This window comes from Neoarius graeffei, chromosome 13 (assembly GCF_027579695.1).
Source record: "Neoarius graeffei isolate fNeoGra1 chromosome 13, fNeoGra1.pri, whole genome shotgun sequence".
Taxonomy (NCBI): domain Eukaryota; kingdom Metazoa; phylum Chordata; class Actinopteri; order Siluriformes; family Ariidae; genus Neoarius; species Neoarius graeffei.
In genome coordinates this window covers 39,266,650-39,289,302 of record NC_083581.1, presented here as the reverse complement: position 1 = coordinate 39,289,302, position 22,653 = coordinate 39,266,650, and the positions used below count along the sequence as shown (strand labels likewise).

At 41.7% G+C, this 22,653-nt stretch overlaps 2 protein-coding genes across 2 annotated transcripts; both read left to right on the top strand.

Moving 5' to 3' along the window:
* The first annotated feature begins 5,265 nt into the window (after positions 1 to 5,265).
* LOC132895909 (fibronectin type III domain-containing protein 7-like) lies at positions 5,266 to 19,086 on the top strand. Its single transcript, XM_060936653.1, has 10 exons — positions 5,266 to 5,296; positions 5,826 to 6,083; positions 7,766 to 8,020; positions 8,137 to 8,403; positions 8,908 to 9,171; positions 10,099 to 10,356; positions 10,567 to 10,830; positions 11,398 to 11,658; positions 18,846 to 18,970; positions 19,072 to 19,086. Exons 1-10 carry the CDS (start codon positions 5,266 to 5,268, stop codon positions 19,084 to 19,086), a joined length of 1,998 nt encoding a protein of 665 aa, XP_060792636.1.
* A 1,181-nt stretch (positions 19,087 to 20,267) lies between these two features.
* LOC132895907 (fibronectin type III domain-containing protein 7-like) lies at positions 20,268 to 21,551 on the top strand. Its single transcript, XM_060936652.1, has 4 exons — positions 20,268 to 20,451; positions 20,553 to 20,813; positions 21,053 to 21,313; positions 21,502 to 21,551. The coding sequence occupies exons 1-4, from the start codon at positions 20,268 to 20,270 to the stop codon at positions 21,549 to 21,551; spliced, it is 756 nt and encodes a 251-aa protein (XP_060792635.1).
* The last annotated feature ends 1,102 nt before the right edge of the window (positions 21,552 to 22,653 follow it).

Here is a 22,653-nt window from a genome sequence, read left to right as displayed (position 1 = left end):
TCTTAATAAATTACCTTTTCCATTTTGTCTTTCCTTGCACAGTTCCATGTGTTCCCAGTAAGATTCAGGCTCAGATGGACATTCTGACTAGCACTGCCATAATCTCGTGGTATTTGAGTGCTGGTGCATTGTGGTACAAGGCCATGGTGGTGAGCAACATCTCAGGAACCAATGTATCCTGCAACACTAATCAGACTAACTGCAACCTGAACAATTTGTTGTGTGGAGACGAATACAGTGTCACAGTCCAGGCTGTGGGAAACATCTGTAACAGCTCCACTTCCATGAGTCAATATCTTCAGACAGGTGATATTTTATTCCTTACTTTTTGTTTCGATGTGGTTTTATATAGCAGACGCGACAAGCATGTCCTAGGTTTACTGTCATAACGTTTATTCTCTTACCTAGTGGTTTCCACATAAACTGAATCTTAATCAGGATGAATTATTGATTTATCATGACATCCCCCTTTTTTTTTTAACAAGAACTATCAGCATATGAACTTTTGTCACACTGTAAAGTCCATGACCTGAAAATGAAAAAGAAATTATGCTTGGCATAACACACTTCTCGTTTGTAAACACATTTTTACATTTGTTAACACTTTTAACATATTTCTTTTTCATTACTTTTTTTTCGCATCTTACTTTTTTTTAATTGTTCCTAAATTGCCCTTCAAACTAGAACACCTGTTCAAACATGACAAAGTTCATAGCTACTCCTCGACAAGCCTTCTTGGCTTGGTGACAATCCGTCCACTTGCTGTTTTGGTTGGGAGACTTGGAAGCTCTGTTGGACTGACATCTCTTTGTTGTGTTTTGTTTTGAATGTCCATTTGTTGTTGTTCCTCTGCGTTGTCACACAAATTCTGCAGTGTAACATTTTGATTGTCCTTGTCTTTGGTTGTGTTCCTTTTTTCCTTTGACTGCATCAGAAACTTTCTGTTCCGTCTATACACCGTTGTCATTTGTTGTCATCATGTGTCTGTACGACATAGGATCTGGGCTGATCAGAAAGTCCAGTTACTTGAGCTGGATTCCATAAGCCATCTTGCCATATTCTGACATTGTCGCCAATCTGAAGTTTCTGAAGCACTTTGGTTCCTTGATCAAAGTATTCTTTCTGTTTTTGTTGTCTTGTTTCCAACAATTGATGCACTGTCTTAGAGACCATGCAGGGTTTCAACATTTATGACGTTGTTGGAAGTCTTGTTCTCACGCGTCGACCCATCAACAGCTGGGCTGGTGATGCTCCAATGTCCTCTAAAGGTGTACTCCTCAGGTTCAGTAAAGAGAGATACGGATCTTTTTCATCTGCCTTAGCCTTTTTCAGCATGAGTTTAACAGTCTGTACTCCTCTTTCTGCCATTCCATTTGATTGCGCATGGTGGGTGTGGCAGCCGGGGCGTGGTCAAGCGCCGGTCTGTGACAGGAGGGTGGAGCCGGGGAAGGTGAGTGGCAGAATCGCGACACCTGAGGATAATTAACCTGTGTTTGTGTGTGTGTTTTCCCAGTAACCGCTCCCTATTTAAGGAGGCAGAGAGAGAGGAGAGGGAGCGCAACCCGGGACCAGACAAGTGTGTGCGTGTGAATGCGATTATACTGAAAAGTTAAAATAAATCGCCTGTCTGCCTCCAAACGCTGTCCTGCCGTCCTCTGTGCTCCACCCACACTCGATACGCGCTACAGTGGGGGCTTGATGTTTTGTGAGTAAACTCCCACTCTTTTGCAAAGGCTTGGAATTCACGAGAGCTGAATTGAGGTCCATTATCTGAAATCACTGTTTCAGGAATTCCATGTCTAGCAAACTGTGACTTAAGATGGGTGATGACTGTTGCACTTCTTGTGTCTGACCTCAGCCACTCAACCTCGATAAACTTGGAATAGTAATCCACTAAGAGTAGATACTCCTGTTGGTCCAAGGTGAATAGGTCAACACCTATCTTCTGCCAGGGTCTTTTTGGAACACTGTGTGGATGTAACGGTTCTTTGGTCTGTTGTTTCTGATGTGCACTACACATGTCACAGCTGTTCACCATTTCTGTGATATGCTGCGACATTCCTGGCCAAAAGAGTACTTCTCTTGCTCTGTGTCTGCAACTTTCAATGCCCAAATGACTTTCGTGAATGTGCTTCAGCATTTCAGCTCTCATTGCAGCCAGAACTATGAGTTGTTCTCCTTTGAATAGAATTCCTTCAATTACTGAAATTTCCTCTCTGTAATTCCAATACTTTTGTATTTCTTTTGCAGCTTGGCACTTTGTCTTTGGCCATCCATTCAGGACTGTTTCTGTGAGTTTGGTCAGTGTCAAATCATTGTTTCTTTTCAGAATTCTAATTCCTCACTTGACACAGGCAAGTTGGTGATCACCATGTGCACCTGAGCTGCTATGTCTTTATCAGGTGAGCCGATCACTGGTAAGTAAGCTCTGGACAATGCATGTGCGATGTGCATCTCCTTTCCCGGCTTGTACTGTATGTTCACTTGATATTTCTGTAGTGCCATTAAGAGTCTCTGTATTCTGGCTGGAGCACTGCTCAACGGCTTTTTTATTATCACTTCAAGTGGCTTGTGATCTGACTCCACATTAACTTCTCTTCCATACATGTACTGATGAAAACGTTCTGCTCCGAAGACAATCGCTAACATTTCCTTTTCTATTTGCACATAGCGCTGTTCTGTTTCAGTTAATGCACGCGATGCATATGCAACTGGCTTGTCCTCTTGCATTAAGACAGCACCCAGTCCACTTTTGGAAGCATCAACTGACAGCATTACAGGGAGCTTTATATCATAGTATCTGAGCAAAGGAGCTTCAGTGAGCATTGTTTTCAATCTGCTGAATGCCTGCTGTTGCTCATCTTTCCACTGCCATGCCACATCATCTCTGGTAAGTCCACGTAGTGGCTCAGTGTGTTGTGACATGTTTGGAATGAACTTTGCAAGGTACGTGACCATGCCCAGAAATTGCTCCACATCTTTTTTGCATTCTGGTGTTGGCATTTTCTTTACAGCCTCAATTTTGCTCCAATCTGGTTTCAAACCATCTTTCAAAAAGATATGACCCAGGTATTTGATTTCTTCCAGGCCCACTTTGCATTTTTCTTTATTGAACTTGAAGTTCTTGGCTCTTGCTCTCTCTAGCACCCATCTCAATCTGTCATTATGCTGTTCTTTTGTCTCACCCCAGATCAGAAGGTCATCTATGTATGTCTCAACGCCTTCAATTCCTTCATACAGTTGTCTCACTGTTCTGTGAAACACCTCTGGAGCCGAATTAATTCCAAAAGCAAGACGGAGGAATCTATAACAACCAAAAGGAGTGTTAAATGTACAGAGGCGAGAGCTGGCTTCGTCTAATTTCAGTTGCCAAAATCCTGAGCTTGCATCCAGCACTGTGAAGTATTTGGCTTTTGACAGTCTGCAGGTTATTTCCTCAACTGTTGGTATCTGGTAGTGTTCTCTCATTACTGCTGTATTGAGATCACGTGGCTCTAAGCAGATTCTCAATTTCCCATTGGGCTTTTCCACTATCACGATTGGATTTACCCACTGTGTAGGCTCTTCGATTTTTGTGATCGCTTTCATTTTTTTCCATTCTGTTCAGTTCTGTTTTTAGTTTTTCTCTTATGGTGATGATACACGGGGCAACTTTTTGGGCAATGTTGCCGAGCAATGTTGCTGGCAACGGGCAACTAGGTGAGACACAGGGCAACTTTTCAGGGCAACTAACAATGGGCAACAACAGTTAGCAACGGCAGTTTACAGTTAGCTAAAAAAAATCGATGTCTTAATTTTTGCTGTGACCATTTAATCAAGCTGTCTGTTGTTTTTTTAGAGCTTTGGTGAGGTCAATTCCTCCATATAGAATATTAAAATAACAACTTACCGGCGTAAAAACAGATGAGGAGTCTCTCCATCTCTTCACTCCACTGACACTGAGCGGCCGCCATATTTGTTTGAAATTTCTGATCCGAACCTCACCGGAGGTCACATGACTCGATACTCGCGTTCTGATTGGCTTATCTCAAAAAGTTGCCAGAGATTATCAAAACCATTCAGAAAGAAACAATGTTGCCCAATCTCAATAGAAAAGAGTCAAAACGCAATTGCCCAGCAACATTGCTCGGCAACATTGCCCAAAAAGTTGCCCCGTGTATCATCACCATTAGAGTGACAGGAATCTTCCTAGGTGGGTGTACTTTTGGTGTCACACTCTCATCAATTCGAATAGTGTGTTTTCCCTCTAGGCAGCCTATGCCCTCGAACACATCAGCATACTCTTTGAAGATATCCATTTCATCACTTTTATTCAGTGCCATCACTCTCTTGATGAGCTCCATTTGTTCACATACTTGAATTCCAAATATTGGTTTGGCATCTGATTTTACGATAATGAATTCCAGGAAAAAACTTTTCTTTTTGTATTTCACTGCCCAGTTGCACTTTCCTTTTACAGCTATTTTGTCTCCAGTGTATGTTGACAGTTTCACATTAGTTGGTTTAAGTAAGTTCTTTTTGCCTATTCTCTGAAGTAAGCTGTAAGGAATTACATTGGCCTGCGCACCAGTATCGAGCTTGAATTTGACAGGCTTGTGCTCCAATTCTATTTCAACAGTCCATTCATCTGCTTGTGACAGTCTTTGTGTGCACAGCTCCAACGAAAAGACTTGCTTGCTGTTCAGTGACGTCATCATCAACTGCGTGCACTTTCCTCGATCTACACATCCTGACAAAGTGGTTCATTTTCTCACAATTTTTACATTGTTTGCCATAAGCAGGACATGTGCGTGATGCATGCTCAGTTGCACATCGTTTGCAATCAAACGTGCTTGCTTTGTCTTTCTCACTCACTTTCGTTTTACTTCGCTGGTCTTTTTTAAGTGTCTGCTTATGTTTCACAGCATCTACTTGCTTGCTTTCACGTGCAGTGGCTTGTGCACTGTGATCCTCGTCATGCATTTGTTTAATTTGTGTTTTAGTCGTTTCTGCCACGAGGCAAAGCTGGGTTGCTTTTTCGAGAGTAATGTCAACCTCTCTTAACAGTCTTTCTCTCATTACATCCGACGTGATTCCACAGACAACTCGATCTCTAATAAGGGACTCTTGCAATTCACATGACTTAGCCCTTAGCTTTAACTCCGTGAGATACTGGCTAATCGACATATCCCCTTGCACACACGTGAAAAATTTATATCTTTCATATGTTATGTTCTTCTTGGGGTTACAGAAGTCTTCAAACTTCGCCATTATTTCTGTCAGTTTATGTTTATCCTCATCTTCTTCAAACGTGAAGGTATTATACACTTCCACTGCCTCTTCGCCAGCAACATCAAGAAATAGTGAAGACTGTACCTTAGCTGGCTTGCTAGCGCCTCCGATAGCTCTTAGATACAACTCAAGCCTTTGTCGAAATCTTCTCCAGTTTTCCAACAGGTTCCCGTGCTGTAGATCAAGTCCAGCAGGTGGCTTAAGTCCTTCCATGTTTGAAAAACTGTTGTTCGCTCTATTAATTTACTTCTGACACCATGTTTCGATGTGGTTTTATATAGCAGACACAACAAGCATGTTCTAGGTTTACTGTCATAACGTTTATTCTCTTACTGCGCCACCTAGTGGCTTCCACATAAATTGAATCTTAATCAGGATGAATTATTGACTTATCATGATACTTATTACACTGTAAATGATTATACTGTGCTTATTCACGTCTAAATTGTTAGAGATTATTCTTTAGCTGTTAAAGTGAAAACACGGGGGGGGGTTCCACTGTAATAATGGCTATGCAAATTTATAATTGTAACAAATTTATCTTGTGACCTCAGGGCCATGTGTTCCAGTGCTTGTGAGTGTGAGCTACATACCACCTGTTGCTCTGCTCCTGTGGGACACGACCCGAGGTGCTGACAGGTACACTGCTCAGGCTGTGTCACAGCAGGGCTTCCAGACATCCTGCTCATCCCATGACACCTCGTGCGGGCTCAACAGTCTGAACTGCAGCCAGATCTACAACATCACTCTGACTGCCTACAGCGATATGTACCAGGATGGGGTCGAGTCCAACGTACTTACACTCAACACAGGTGAGGAAGAGTCGGTCAACCCATATTAGACAAATGAGAATGCAATGTTAGACCTGGCTGCAAAGCAACTCTCAGGTTTATGTTAATGCACTTATTTTAATACAGTGTTTATTAATTTGATTTAACAGTAACAACCAACTCTCAGGAACTTGTATGGTCACATATATTTATAAACAGATTTTTTTAAAAAGAAAAATGTAAGGTATAGTCTTATCGTTGACAAAAAGCTGTGATGAACATACTGTATTTATTTACTACTGTATTTATTTAACATTTATGGACACTCCAATGTCAGAGCTTTGTAACATGTCCCATGAAGTTTCTCAAAACTGCTTAATTGTTGGCATGTTGCTGTGGTATACAGTGGCTTGCAAAAGTTTTCATGCCCCTGGAATTTATCAGATTTGTCTAAATAACAAATGAGAAACATACACATTCTTCCTATCAGTATTTTATTGCAATCTCATGTTCCCTTACAGTGAATTTTCAGTTAAAATTAATTTTTGGTCACCAAGTATTTCAAAGAAAATTTAAAACTGAAAAATGCTGCTTGCACAAGTATTCAACCCCCCCCCCCCCCAGGTTCCAGAAGCTCATTTTGTCTTAGAAGGACACAATTGAGTAATAATTAGCCTTCTCCTGTTAAATAGCTAAATAGACAGTGCCATCTGTTAAGCGGTTGGGATGGTACCAAACTGCAGGGTGTCCAGTGAGAGGGGCAGCAGGGTCTTGATGTACCTCATGACACGTCTCTTGAAGCACTTCATGATGTGAGTGTAAGAGGACAGTAGTAGTAGCAGTAGTAGTAGTAGTAGTCCTGAGGCAGGACACTGAAGACTTCTTTGGCGTGGTGATGGCCTTGAAGCATGTTAGAAAAACGGCGCTGCTCAGGGAGATGTCTAAGATGTCAGTGAGAACATCTGCCAGCTGATTTGCACATCCTCTGAGCACACTGCGTCTCATGAGTGGTCTGTATGCTGGGATTAGTACAACAGAGATGTGGTCTGAGTAGCCAAGGTGGGGCAGGGCTCTGTTCAGTAAACACCAGAGATGTTTGTGTTAACAAGATCCAGCACTTTCACAATGCAAAGTCTACATGCTCATGGAATTTAGGGAGCATTGACTTGAGATTCACATGGTTGAAACCTCCAGCAGCAGTCCATTGTGGTATGCATTCTTCAGTTCACTAATAGTCCCATACAGTCCACAGAGTGCCTCCTAAGCATTAGTACTTGGGGGGAGTTTAAAGGGGTTGAATACTTTTGTAAGGCACTGTAAAGAAAATAAAGCAGTATGGTGTGTAAATTTGAAAGAAAGAAAGAAAGAAAGAAAGAAAGATGGATGGATGGACGGTTAATAATTAAAAATGAATTATGAATATTGTAACTGTACTTGTATTTGCAACTATTAAATAATTTACATATATACCTAATATGCACAAAACAAGATTGTAAAGTTAGAAAGTTCTACGGTATTTAAATAAACCTTTATACTTAAAAAAAATTATTTAAACATTTTGCCACACACTGTATTTACTACTTTTGCCATTAAATCACTGACCAAGAAGGTCTGAATTATTGAAGGTCAAACGTGTATTGCTCAACCTCTTGAAGTTTATCAGTTATAATTTAAAGATCTCAAATGAAATCTGATCAAACAGAAATATACAATATGTTTTGCAGAGCCGTGTCCTCCTAACCTCCTGACAACCCGAGCAGCGAGTGACCTTGGAGAGGTGACATGGGAGCCAAGTGTCGGGGCTGTGAGATACATAGTTGTGTTTGAGGGACAGCATGGGGACACCCTTTACTGCCAGACCACAGAGACATCATGCCGTGTGCCAAGATTGCTGTGTGGGACAGCTTATGTTATCTATGCCATAGCCATCGGCACCAACTTCAACAGCTCAAGCAGTGTAGGGGCCCGGCTCCTTACAGGTTGGTGACAATATACAGTATATCTCTATAATGTGCTTGAGTGTACATTTTTAATAAAACAAACATCCATCATTGATCCTCAAGTTACTGATTGGCTGATGTGTCATTGTGTCCAGTCCCCTGCCTGCCGGACCCTATCAGCTTTAACGTTGCAGTACAGTGTGCAAATGATTCAGCATCCTTCAGCTGGGCCTGGAGTGAAGGAGCGATGTCCTATGAAGTCACTGCTACTAGCAATAACGGGGACCAATTGAAATGTGTCACAATGCAGAACGAGTGTAACATTACATACCTAGAGTGTGGACAGATGTACAATCTCAGTCTAACAGCCTTCAACAGTGTGGGTGCCGTTAGCTTAGAAACCGGCATCACCTTCCAAAGCCGTGAGTCTTTGTGTAGCTTAAGTAAAGAGTAAAACATTTGGTGGTATGCTGTTATAAGAAAATAATCAATGACAACATGGTGGGAAGGAACCTCCATGGAAAGCATAATTATTGTTACCACCTTGACATTGATTATTTTCCAAAAAACAGCATGTCCTGAAGCGTTGTATTCCTCTAATACAATGTGGCAGTTATTACTGTACAATTTTTCAATCATTAAAGAATATTTTTTAACTTTTTATCAATTTATAATTATATTTAATGTTAAAGAATGTCTTAGAAACAAATTGTCAGAAAGCTTAGTTAGAGCTTTACCTGTTCCTGCTACAAAGTGCTGATACTGGAGACTCTTTCCAAAAATTACATCATTTGTTAGTTAATCAATACCTTCTGACCAATCAGAATCCGATTTCAACAGCACTATGGTAAAAATATGACCTTAAATCAGGTAGCAATAAAGACTATACTGTATATAATGCTAATATGACTGCCTTTGACCTCTAGGACCCTGTGTGCCCCAGTATGTGGCAGCAAACCTGCAGTGTGGCACTCGAACAGCTGTGCTGACCTGGGAACAGAGGCCAGAAGTCATGTACTACCTGGGCAGTGCCACTTTCAGTCCTGAAGTAGCTGCTGTAGTGTGTAACTCGAGTGCAGACAGCTGCAGCTTCAGTGAGCTGCAGTGTGGAGTGCAGTACGCCCTGAGTGTTAGAGCTTATACCAGTCAGTGCTGGAGTGATTTCAGCGCACCTGTCAACATCACTACAGGTCTCTCTCTCTCTCTCTCTCTCTCTCCTGCTACATACTTTTTTCTTTTTCTGCCACTCTACTTATATTTTGCTTCTTGTTTTCATTATTGCCTTCACATCATATTTAAAGCTAGACGGCCTTTCGATTTCATAAAATCGGTGAAATTTAGTTCCCTCTGAAATTTGGTCATTCTGATATGTGTTTATTTCTGTAATATCTCAAAAAACCAGGCCATTCTGTGGCTGGGAAGTTATTTAATTTGAGGGGATTCCCTAGCAAATAATGTGCATGAAATTGCTCGCTTAGCGCAGTCAAGCAGACAGAGGAAGTCCGTATGCGCATGCGCAGGTTTACCTTCTTCTTTTGGGTTATACGGCAGCTGGCATCCAGTTTTGCATTACTGCCATCTACAGGTTTACCTTGACTGTGCACTGACAGTTACATCATTCTGTTCCTAAACGAACAGCTGATCACACTGAGGTGCTCGCTGACCACCAATATTGATTAGTTTGGTCCCGCGTTTGCTTTCCTTCGCAACATAACGTCTTTTCTTCTCGCTTTGCATTACTGTAGTCGGTCTTTCACGTTTCATTCGCACACTCACGTCCTCCATTTTTCTCTCCTGTTCCAAATTTGTATCCCACAATGCCTTGCATGAATGGGGAAAACCCACCACATGATGCATGACGTAGTATCTTGAATTGGGTTATGGTGAAGCAGAGAAAAAATAGCGGAGAATTTAGGGCCACCTGACCCCAAATTCATGAATTGTTCTTTTAAAAAACTAATAAAATTGGAAGTCTGTGATTCGAATTCAGTAGCTTTTGGCCCACTAAACAATATTAATTGGGTGTTGGGGAAAATTATTTTTATGACCAAAACTTGAAAAATCTGAAAGGCAGTCTACCTTTAATCATGGCTTATAATAATCTAACCTTTGTTCAGAACCCTGCCAGCCACAGAACCTCACCCTGACTGGTTCATGCACCACCAATACACTCCAGCTGAACTGGTCCAATGCTACTGGTGCACTCCTTTACACCATCTCGGTCATGGGAAACCTGCACTACATCGGATCCTACCAGAGTCCCGTGTCCCATATGCAAGTGGAGGTTCCCTGTGGCCAGAGCTACAATTTCAGTGTGTTGGGGCAGAACGATCAGTGTCGCAGTCTCGCAAGCTTCAGTGACAAGTTTTCAACTGGTACATCATGGCTACCTTGTGCATATTATAAACTTCTTCCTCAATTGAATAAGTACAGGACAAACATTTATGGTTACAGCAGCAGGTTTTAGATACAAATTTGTAGCATCCAAGTGAAATTAACCACTGATGCAAGAGTGAAGATGTTTTTAGGAAATCTTTCATTTATTGTTCCAATAAGTTAAAAAAAAACCCCTCCTTTCTCTGTAGCCCCATGTGTGCCGATTGGTGTGCAGACCTTCATTCAGTGCCAGGACAGCCTCGCCTCTGTCAGCTGGGACAGCAGTGATGGTGCAGTAAATTATACTGTGGTTGCTCAGGGACAGACATTAGGCCACACCCACAGGTACACCACCAATTCAACAACATATACCTGGAGTGATCTGTTGTGTGGAGAGACCTATATGGTCTGGGTCATTGCCAGTGACCTGCAGTGCAGCAGCACCCCTAGTAACAGCACCACCATCCGTATGGGTGAGCCAACCTCTAACCGTCTGTAAGAACTTTAAGGCTTCAGCTTACTTAATATTCTGTGTAGGTTGCAGGAAGACAATACCACCTTCACAAGCTTACATACTCTCTGCAGGTTTGTACTGACAATTTTGTATTTGGTATGTGTACTCCACTGCAGCCTCCAGTACTGCAGATGGCACGATAAAAATTTTAATGGAAATTTTCTCAAATACAAGAAGTACTTGTATTACTGCTTCCCAGAGTCGCCCATCTTGAACTTAATCAACTTGGGCATGCTATGTGTAGAACAACCAAACATAGGCTCCTCTAAATCACAACCTCTTCACGACTTCCATTTGCTCAACAATTACATCATATTGTTTGTGGTATCCAGGCAAGACAAATGTCTTGTCTTCATGAATTATGCTGACGCTTTTACACTGTAGCTATAAATCTAATGAAAATAACATTGAAGGGAAGCTTATGAATATCAATAAACATCAAAGATCAGCTTTATGAATATTAATGATAAGTGGGTGGTGTCACTATCAAGATAGTTCTCACTGAATGTGTGGTTGTCCTGTGCAGCTCCATGTATACCCCAGAATTTAAGCGCCACTATGGACTGTGGCCTGAGGGTTGTGTCTTTGACCTGGGAGTCCAGCCGGGCCGCTCAGACATATGTACTGACTGCCGAAAACTACACCGGCCTTCAGGTGGGGCTAACCACCAACACCACCAGCGCTCAGATCTCAGAGCTCGAGTGCGGACAGCAGTACTATTTCAAGGTGTCAAGTGTGGGGCAAGGGTGCATGAGCAACCCGAGTAACACCTCCATCCTGCAGACAGGTGGGCAGACACACACCAACAACATGAATGAACACCAACACCATACAACATTCAGCATGCAGACATGTATACTGAAATAGAGATATGCATACAGTGGTGCTTGAAAGTTTGTTAACCCTTTAGAATTTTCTATATTTCTGCATAAATATGACCTAAAACATTATCAGATTTTCACACAAGTCCTAAAAGTAGATAAAGAGAACCCAGTTAAACAAATGAGACAAAAACATTATACTTGGTCATTTATTTATTGAGGAAAATGATCCAGTATTACATATCTGGGAGTGGCAAAAGTATGTGAACCTCTAGAATTAGCAGTTAATTTGAAGGTGAAATTAGAGTCAGGTATTTTCAATCAGTGGGATGACAATCAGGTGTGAGTGGGCACCCTGTTTTATTTAAAGAACAGGGATCTATCAAAGTCTGATCTTCACAACACGTTTGTGGAAGTGTATCATGGCACGAACAAAGGAGATTTCTGAGGACCTCATAAAAAGCATTGTTGATGTTCATCAGGCTGGAAAAGGTTACAAAACCATCTCTAAGGCAAGGCAAGTTTATTTATATAGCACATTTCATACACAGTGGCAGTTCAATGTGCTTTACAGAAGTAAAAGCAGAACAGTAAACAATAGAAAATAAAATTACATAAAATAATTGGGGAAGAAAAATAATAAGAATTAAACAATAGTAGAAATAAAATAATAAAATGAAATAAAGTTCAAAAAAGGAATCAGCCTCGAGATTAATTATTATTATGGGTTTAACTCATAAAGCGCATTCTTCCCGTGGCTCTTCCACGAGGATCACCAAAAATCGTCCCGCAGACAAAATCTACGAGGATCACCAAATAAAATCGTCCCGCAGACAAAATCTACGAGGATCACCAAAAATTGGCCCCCAGACAAAATCTACGAGGATCACATAAAGCGCGCTCTTCCCGTGGCTCTTCCACGAGGATCACCAAAAATCGTCCCGCAGACACAATCTACAAGGATCAACAAATAAAATCGTCCCGCAGACAAAATCTACGAGGATCACAGTAACAAAGAATTAAAGTAAAAGTAAAATCATTAAAATCCAAGATTAAAAAGAAATTAAAATAAAGAAAGTAAAATCATTAAAATCAAAATTAAAAGAAACATCATTAGGTGAAGAAATTAAAATAAAGAAAGTAAAATCATTAAAATCAAAATTAAAAGAAACATCATTAGGTGAAGAACAGATTTGAAAAAGACTGTAGGTAAAATGTCCAGTTCAGATGTGGAGGAGCTGAGACTTTGTACTGTTTTTCTCAGAGTCTCAACATCAATTAAACTAAATGTTGACATTGTATTACGACCCCCTCTCTCGTTATCCAATGGTTCCAGATTTTGAAGTGTTTGCACCTGTGTGGCTATATTCATACGTATTTTATCAATCTTTCCTTTGAAAAAAGATGCAAAGTCGTTGCATGTATTAACTGAGAGAAATTCAGAAGGCATTTGTTTTGATGGGTTTGTTAGCTTTTCAACTGTAGAAATTAGCACACGGGTATTGTTGATATGCCTATTAATAATGTCAGCAAAAAAAGACTGTCCTGCTTTAGAAATTTCTAAGTTGTATTTACATAACATCCCTTTGTAGATTTGATAATGAATCTGGAGTTTAGATTTACACCATTTTCTTTCAGACTTTCTACATTCCCTCTTTAACATTTTAACTGCTGGATTTAGTTTCCAGGGTGCTTTTCCTTTGTCTATGACTCTTTTGGTTTTAAAAGGAGCAATAGCATCCATAATATGATTCATTCTTGAATTAAAAATTTCCATTAGATCATCTGCACAATCTGAAGATTGACATGGGAGTTCTGAGAGTGCCTGCTCAAAAAGAGCTGCTGTGCCATTGGTAATTACCCTCTTTTTTACAGTCACAGACTTGTTTTGAAAGTGAGGGGAAATGGAAACATCAAAGAAAACAGAAATGATCAGATATACCCAGGTCCATGACACTAGTAGATACATTAAGACCCTTAGTGATGACAAGGTCGAGGGTGTGGCCATGGGAGTGTGTTGGCCCTTGTACATGTTGTGTTAGGTTGAAGGCATCAATCAGTGTAAGAAATTCATTTGCATATGTGTTATCTGGATTATCAACATGGAAATTAAAATCCCCAGAAATAATAAGATTGTCAAACTCTAAACAAATATTTGACAACAGTTCCCCAAACTCCTCTAGGAACAGTGGTGCAGATAGTCTTGGTGGTCTGTAAATAGTCAACACTAATGTTAGAAGAACATTTTAGGATTGCACTTAGGCATTCAAAAGATGTAAAATCACCAAGAGTTGTCTGTTTGTACTGAAAACATGCCTTGTATATATTTGCTATTCCTCCTCCCCGTTTATTGGCTTTTCCAACACTCATGAAATCAAAGAGTGGGGGAGTTGCTTCAATAAGAGTAATAGAGCTACTTGATTGTTCAAGCCAAGTTTCAGTAAGAAGCATAAAATCCAGTTTGTGTGTACCGATGAAGTCATTAATTAAAAAAGGCTTATTAAGTGATCTTACATTCTGAAGAGCTAGTTTTACAGTGAATGTGGGGGTAATTTCCACCGAAGCGTTCTGTGGTTGTTTTGGAACTGGAAGGAGATTTGACGAGTTTACCCCATTGATAGGATGAATAAGAACACCTCTCCTTCTTGTTAGCACAGAAATAGAAAAGTACGTCGTGGGTCCCAGCTTATTTTCAAAACTACCATCTGGACCCAGATTATATCAGTTTGTTCCAACATGAAGGTCTTCACTGCTGCTGGTGAACTGTAGCTGTGCACATGGTCCTTGAGTCTTATCTGTAATCACAGGGGGAGGTGGTGCCCTCTGTTTCTTGGGTGCTGTGGCAGTTGGATATATCATTAGAGATTTTGGGGTACACAAGGCCTGACCATGAGACAGCTATGTGTACGGTACTTGATTTGAGTGTCCTCTTGGGCTTGCCAAAGACACTCGGCTTAAAGACAATAGTCTCTCCATTTTCTCAGGAAAACACAGTCTGGGGGGTGAAGGAGATACAGAGGGGCTTGGGGTTACATCCACTGCTGTTGTTGGTGATTGTCTATTGCCAGTCTCAGGAGGTTGTGGTGATGCTTGTTTATCTGATTGTCTTTCTGATAGTTCTGCCAGCTTACCCGTTAGCTCAGATATCATGTTGCTAGCCTTGGAAAGTGACGGGGATGTGTGTGGTGATAGGTCCACCCTCTGATCATTTTCGTGAACTGTATTGGGGGCAGATGAGTCAGCATGATCCTCTGTAGTTGCTGGGGGCTTAGTTGCCTTCGTTGGTGACAAGGAGTTTTGCTTGAATCCATCAGAGTGAGCATTAGTCCCGCTTCTTTCTGCCTGCAGATTCACTGCTTGAGTTTGAACCTCAGCAGTGTGTTTCCGTACTGTTTTTGAGCCTTTGTTGATGTCCCTGGGAGGTTCAGTTTGTACCCAAACAGAGTTCGTATCAGTGTTGTTAGCTCCTTTCAGTGCAGCTACAGAGCGCTTATCAGAGAATGTACCCAAGGTCGGCATGGAATGGTGGACAGAGTGTTGATAATGGTCTGCCAAGACTTTGGCACCAGTCCAGCTGAGTTCTGTGCTGTTTGGGCTGAAAAAGGCTTTGCGTTTCCAGAAAAGGTTAAAGTTGTCAATAAAATTAATGCCAGAGGAAAAACATGTCTTTGCAAGCCAGGTGTTGAGACTGAGCAGTCGGGAAAACCCGTAATTGCCGATCACAGATCCTGGTAATGGAACACTGATAAAAAAAAGGCATTCCAAGTCCGTTTAGGGCAGAAAAAAAGGTCTTTGAAAGATTTCCTCACAGTGAGCTGTTCCCTGAAAACATCATTTGCTCCAACATGCACAATAATGCGTTTAATTGATTTGTAGTTTGACAGCATTTTTGAAATGTTGTCTGTAGTCTGAGATGGAAGCGTAAGGAAAACAGCACACAACCATGGACTCTCCTCCAATATTTTCCACAGTGAAATCACCCACAACAAGGGTTGTAGGATTAACAGGTGTTGGCGGCTGCTTTCTACCTCTACTGCGAGCTTTATTTTTGTTATTCAAATTCTGCCACTTTCTAGGAACTACTGGTTCCATGTCTGTAAGGCACTGAAATCTGTTCTGGAGTGTAATGGGCTGTGTATATCTGTAGTTTTCAGCCCGGTGGTATTCATAGACTGTAGGTTTGACAGCATCAGACCGCAATGGAGTTGAAGTTAATGCCCTTTTGTTTTTGGGTCTAGCACCTTGTCTTTTCCAGCAATCAGTACTCACATTTTGCTTTGTGAAGTCAACCGATTCATCCAAGTTCCCATCATTCAGATGCTGAACATTCCCCACATTCCCTTTAGCGGTATCGGCTGCTGGACTCCCTTCAGTCCTTAATAGACGGGCATTAATCATAGATTCCAGGCTAGAAATTCTTTTTTCAAGCTCAGTCCATTTGTTACTAGAGTTCCTTGGTTTCCCCATTTTGTTATAATCCAGTCTTCTGTGTCAGTTGCTTTGTCTAACTTCTAGGTTATCTTGTTGAATGTAAGTAAAAAGAAAGCAAATAAGAAAAAATAGAGAAATAGTGAAAAAAGCAGAAAAGAGGAGTTCAAGCAGGAGCAAAGCAAAAAGCGTCCTACTCGCTTGAGTAGGAGGAGCAAATCCTCTAAAGAGTTTGGACTCCACCAATCCACAGTCAGACAGATTGTGTACAAATAGAGGAAATTCAAGACCATTGTTACCCTCCCCAGGAATGGTCGACCAACAAAGATCACTGCAAGAGCAAGGTGTGTAATAGTCGGCGAGGTCACAAAGGACCCCAGGGTAACTTCTAAGCAACTGAAGGCCTCTCTCACATTGGCTAATTGTAATGTTCATGAGTCCACCATCGGGCGGCACGCTGGTGTAGTGGTTAGCACTGTCGCCTCACAGCAAGAAGGTCCTGGGTTCAAGCCCCGGGGCCGGCGAGGGCCTTTCTGTGTGGAGTTTGCATGTTCTCCCCGTGTCCGCGTGGGTTTCCTCCGGGTGCTCCAGTTTCCCCCACAGTCCAAAGACATGCAGGTTAGGTTAACTGGTGACTCTAAATTGACCGTAGGTGTGAATGTGAGTGTGAATGGTTGTCTGTGTCTATGTGTCAGCCCTGTGATGACCTGGCGACTTGTCCAGGGTGTACCCCGCCTTTCGCCCGTAGTCAGCTGGGATAGGCTCCAGCTTGCCTGCGACCCTGTAGAAGGATAAAGCGGCTAGAGATAATGAGATGAGATGAGATGAGTCCACCATCAGGAGAACACTGAACAACAATGGTGTGCATGGCAGGGTTGCAAAGAGAAAGCCACTGCTCTCCAAAAGAACATTGCTGCTCATCTGCAGTATGCTAAAGATCACGTGGACAAGCCAGAAGGCTATTGGAAAAATGTTTAGTGGACAGATGAAACCAAAATAGAACTTTTTGGTTTAAATGAGAAGCAATATGTTTGGAAAAAGGAAAACAGTGCATTCCAGCATAAGAACCTTATCCCATCTGTGAAACATGGTGGTGGTAGTATCATGGTTTGGGCCTGTTTTGCTACATCTGGGCCAGGACGGCTTGCCATCATTAATGGAACAATGAATTCTGAATTATACCAGCGAATTCTAAAGGAAAATGTCAGGACATCTGTCCATGAACTGAATCTCAAGAGAAGGTGGGTTATGCAGCAAGACAATGACCCTAAGCACACAAGTCGTTCTACCAAAGAATGGTTAAAGAAGAATAAAGTGAATGTTTTGGAATGGCCAAGTCAAATTCCTGACCTTAATCCAATGGAAATGTTGTGGAAGGACCTGAAGCGAGCAGTTCATGTGAGGAAACCCACCAACATCCCAGAGTTGAAGCTGTTCTATACAGAGGAATGGGCTAAAATTCCTCCAAGCTGGTGTGCATGACTGATCAACAGTTACCTGAAATGTTTAGTTGCAGTTATTGCTGCACAAGGGGGTCACACCAGATACTGAAAGCAAAGGTTCACATACTTTTGCCACTCACAGATATGTAATATTGGATCATTTTCCTCAATAAATAAATGACCAAGTATAATATTTTTGTCTCATTTGTTTAACTGGGTTCTCTTTATCTACTTTTAGGACTTGTGTGAAAATCTGATGATGTTTTAGGTCATATTTATGCAGAAATATAGAAAATTCTAAAGGGTTCACAAACTTTCAAGCACCACTGTACTTTTAATTACCTTTGACTCCAGGTCGATATAAATCTGGCCATACATAAACCAAGATTTGCCAAACTACCTCAGATTAATCTACGTCTTTACTCTCTTCTAACTCCCAACTCAGGTGTGCCAAGCATTCAGGGGACTTAACTGTCTGGTTTAGGTATTTTGGGAGCTAAGAGCGAAATGTGTACTAAACAAATCCCAGTATGTTAGGATGTAGACTTTAGCATATAGATTTGACAAGGACCCAAATTACACATTGTAGGTACAATTATAACTTTGCAAATTGGATGTAAAGAGATAAGAGGCGCAATTTATTTTTCTGTTGTAACAAGCTTGACTAAGTTAATAATGGTGTTCTTATGGTGGCACGGTGGTGTAGTGGTTAGCACTGTTGCCTCACAGCAAGAAGGTCCTGGGTTTGAGCCCAATGCCTGACGAGGGCCTTTCTGTGTGGATTTTGCATGTTCTCCCCGTGTCTGTGTGGGTTTCCTCTGGGTGTTCTGGTTTCCCCCACAGTCCAAAGACATGCAAGTTTGGTTAATTGGTGGCTCTAAATTGACCATAAGGGTGAATGTGAGTGTGAATGGTTGTTTGTCTCTATGTGTTAGCCCTGCGATGACCTGGCGACTTGTCCAGGGTGTACCCCGCCTCTCACACATAGTCAGCTGGGATAGGCTCCAGCTTGCCCGCAACCCTGCACAGGATAAGCGGCTACAGATAATGGTTGGATGGATGATGCTCTTATACCTGTTTCCATCAGAGAAACCAGGGTTTATTTTAGTTTCAAGGCTGTAGTTCTATGTACTCATTTAGTTTCTGTTCTACATTTGGTCTTTTTTTTTGCCATCCAGGAACTACTAGGGTAGAGCTTTTTGTACAGAAAACCACTAATTGGTCAACACAAAGAACTGAAAGGCATGTTATAGAGTTAATAACATCCCTGTGTCCCCCTGCAGATCCATGTCCCCCAACTGCTATCTCTACTTCTGTGGACTGTCTTAACAACATCGCTACAGTGACCTGGAGCATATCAGACACTGCTGATCACTATATGACCAATGCAGTGGGCCCGCATGGCAGGGTCACAACATGCATGTCCTCAACTACGAGCTGTGGCATTGCAACGCTTCAGTGTGGGCAGAAATACAAGATTAGTGTAACTGCTTCTCGTCTCCTGTGCAGTTCAAAACCCAGTGAGCAGACATACCTCAAAACAGGTCAGTCACATGTCAATTACTGTAAGCCATTGTAAATACTGCTCAATGGTTGAGCGTTTTAACATTTTCCAAGTATGCTCCATATTTAATGCCATATTAAGCTACAAGGATGCAAGTACTTATTCATTTCCACCAAAGCTAAAGATTTCTAAACCCACCTCACATGTTCATTTTCTGTATCCAGCTCCCTGTGTCCCAATGGGTGTCTCTGTCATGATGGACTGCACCAAAAACGAAGCATATGTATCATGGAATGCTAGCCAGGGGGCACTGTACTACCTTGCCTTTGCTACAAGCAGATATAATAACATTGCTTCCTGTAATAGCTCTAGTGTTAACACGCACTGCATTCTGAAGGCCCTCACCTGTGGGGCAGTATATGCAGTCCAGGTGGTGGCCGTAGGAGACGAGTGCCGAAGTTTACCAAGTCTGGCAGTGGACTTCCGCTCAGGTATGAGGAAGGTTCGAGCCATCCTAAGGTGGTGTTATGAGATTGATACTATAACCATCGTTAGTTGGTATTTTGAGATAGAGACTACAACTATGTTAAGGTGGTATTGTGAGATAAAGAAGACAATGCCCATTGAAAGGTGGTATTGTGAGATAGAGACCACAGCCATTGAAAGGTGGTATTTAAGGTGGCATTGTGAGAGAGACCGCAGCCATTTTAAGGTGCTAATGTGAGATAAAGATAAGTCATTTTAAGATGATATTGTGAGATAGAGACAACAAATACCTTAAGTCCATATTCAAAGTTCACCATATTTGTGAAACAAATAAATCATTTTAAGGAGGCTTTATGAGTCAGAGAGGACTATGGACACTATACTATATGACTTGCAGTCAGTAATCACTTTACCCAATAAAATTTGCTAAATAAATACATTATGTACACAGTGTATTTTGACTGGGATGTTAATGCTTCACAACATGATGAGAAATAGATCAAAAGTGTTTATAACATTTTGATTTTAAAATGTTTTTTTTTTGTATGTTAAGAAAATGTGTATATTTTGTTATTTTGAATGCTTTCAGATAGTCTGCAAGACTAATGTTTGAAGAATTTATGTCTTTCCATATTCAGCTCCATGCACACCTGATATTGTCTTCACGTACCTGAACTGTAACTCCAGCTCGTTCTCATTGAACTGGACTTCTGTCATGGGCGCGGTCTTTTACACTGCTCTTGCCAGAGCTCCAGGTGGACAAAACTCATCCTGCAGCACAAACTCCACTAGCTGTGATCTGATGGAACTGGGATGTGGCCAGATATACAACATAACTGTGACAGCATCAAACGGTCAATGTAGCAGTAATCAGAGCACCACCCTACAGGCCACATCAGGTAGTGCAGAGATCACAGTTTGCTAATCAAGCATGTGTGCACTAATGTTCAGGAGAACTGTTTAATATCTCTCTCTCCCTCTGTCCTTCACTATCCTTCAGAGCCCTGTCCTCCTTTGCGTGTTAATTCCAGCTTGAACTGCCAAGCCAACTGTGCACAGGTACAGTGGGATCCTAATGGTGGGGCAGAGTCTTATGAAGTCCAGGCTCTTGATATCCAAGGGTACATGACAGGATGCAACACCACTGGAACTTTCTGTAATGTGTCCAATTTGCTGTGTGGCAATATGTACAGCATTAGCGTGATTGCTATTAGCAACAAGTGCCGTGTGAGAGGAAACCCAGTCACACAACTGCATTCAGGTGAGATAGTTCACACATGCACACACATCCAGATTCAAACACATGCTGACACTGGAGATTCCTTCCATATACATCTCTTCATAGAAATTGTCACTACATCAACAATTGTATATTTTCTTATTAAAAACAGGACAATTTTTAATCTTATTGATTAATTTTAGATTATTTGGAATGCATGCGAATCTCCGACACCAAGTATTTCAAGCACAACCTTTAAGGCAGTCCTTTTTTCCCCACAGTGCCATGTGTCCCTGTCTCCCTGAACACCACTTTGGACTGTGTGTCTGGGGCTGTCACTGTGACCTGGCAGCCCAGCAGTGGAGCCACATCCTACAGAACACTTGCTCAGGGAAGTGGAGGCTATCCATCATCATGCAACACCAACAGCACTGCATGTGTGTTCACCGGGCTGCTGTGCGGACTGACCTATAGCTTCATTGTCTCAGCTTCTGACAGCATATGCACCAGCGCGTACAGCAGCAGTGTTCAGCTGAACACAGGTATAACACACATGCTTGTGATAAATGATCAGGATTTGTATCCATTTTCTAAATTAATCAATGCTTCCTTTCTGGTTTTGATCATATACTTGATGGATCATAGAACTGAAAGTAGTGTTAGTGTTAAATTGGGGTGATATGACAATATGATATAATGATAATGTAAATTATGGCATACCTTTTTTTAGAGTATGATCATGTGCTTCTAAATCATCAGAATGCCCCCAAAATTGAGTAATGGCATTATTACTCAAAATATCAAAAAGCTGAGTGCCAAGCACTGCTCATCGCTCATCATCTCTAGCTGCTTTATCCTGTTCTACAGGGTCGCAGGCAAGCTGGAGCCTATCCCAGCTGACTACGGGCGAAAGGCGGGGTACACCCTGGACAAGTCGCCAGGTCATCACAGGGCTGACACATAGACACAGACAACCATTCACACTCACACCTACGGTCAATTTAGAGTCACCAGTTAACCTAACCTGCATGTCTTTGGACTGTGGGGGAAACCGGAGCACCCGGAGGAAACCCACGCGGACACAGGGAGAACATGCAAACTCTGCACAGAAAGGCCCTCGCCGGCCACGGGGCTCGAACCCGGATCTTCTTGCTGTGAGGCGACAGCGCTAACCACTACACCACCGTGCCGCCCGCCAAGCACTGCTGTTTTTCTAATATTGTGAGATGAGAACTATCGATAGGTGGCATTGTGAAATAGAAAGGACTACAACCATTTTAGGTCATTTTTTTTAAGGTAGTATTGTGAGATAAATAAGACTACAGTTATTTATGGTGGTGTTGAGATGAATAAGACTACAATCATCACAACCAAGTTGGTACTGTGAGATAAATAAGGGTGTACTCACACAAGGCGATCCATACCATGCCCAAATATGCTTGACCCCCAAAGTCTGGTTTGTTTGACTAGTGTGATCACTGCATCCCGTACTTCGGTACGGTTCAGTTAGCCCACTTAGTCCTTTTTGACCAACAGGGAATGGGTTCTGTTGATTTGCGCACCAAATTTTGAGCTTTTCGGAGCATTTTGAACAAGAATAAATTGGCTCAGAGCCTGAAAATTTGGTTCCCAGCTGGAACCAAAATATAGCTGGTTTTTCCAGCGCAAACTGTGACAACATCAGTGGACGTGTCATTAGTTTGGAGAGGAAGCGAAGTGCAGCAATGGAGAACGCAGTGGAAAAGGCTATATCTTCAGAAAAAATGGAATGAAAACAAATATCTGCAATAACAGAACAAAACCTCACAAGTAATCAAAGTGTACTGCCATCTTGCTACTACTGTTTACTCCTGTTATGTATTGCATTGCATTGCATTACATT

What these genes read in the sequence shown, in the direction of transcription:
- LOC132895907 (XM_060936652.1), top strand. Translation starts at nt 20,268, where the DNA reads ATGGGCGCGGTCTTTTACACTGCTCTTGCCAGAGCTCCAGGTGGACAA. An exon ending in AGTCACACAACTGCATTCAG is followed by an intron (nt 20,814 to 21,052) that starts GTGAGATAGTTC and finishes TTTTCCCCACAG; the next exon opens with TGCCATGTGTCCCTGTCTCC. An exon ending in CAGTGTTCAGCTGAACACAG is followed by an intron (nt 21,314 to 21,501) that starts GTATAACACACA and finishes ACCTTTTTTTAG; the next exon opens with AGTATGATCATGTGCTTCTA.
- LOC132895909 (XM_060936653.1), top strand. Translation starts at nt 5,266, where the DNA reads ATGTTTATCCTCATCTTCTTCAAACGTGAAG. An exon ending in CGGCATCACCTTCCAAAGCC is followed by an intron (nt 8,404 to 8,907) that starts GTGAGTCTTTGT and finishes TTTGACCTCTAG; the next exon opens with GACCCTGTGTGCCCCAGTAT. An exon ending in CACCTCCATCCTGCAGACAG is followed by an intron (nt 11,659 to 18,845) that starts GTGGGCAGACAC and finishes GTCCCCCTGCAG; the next exon opens with ATCCATGTCCCCCAACTGCT.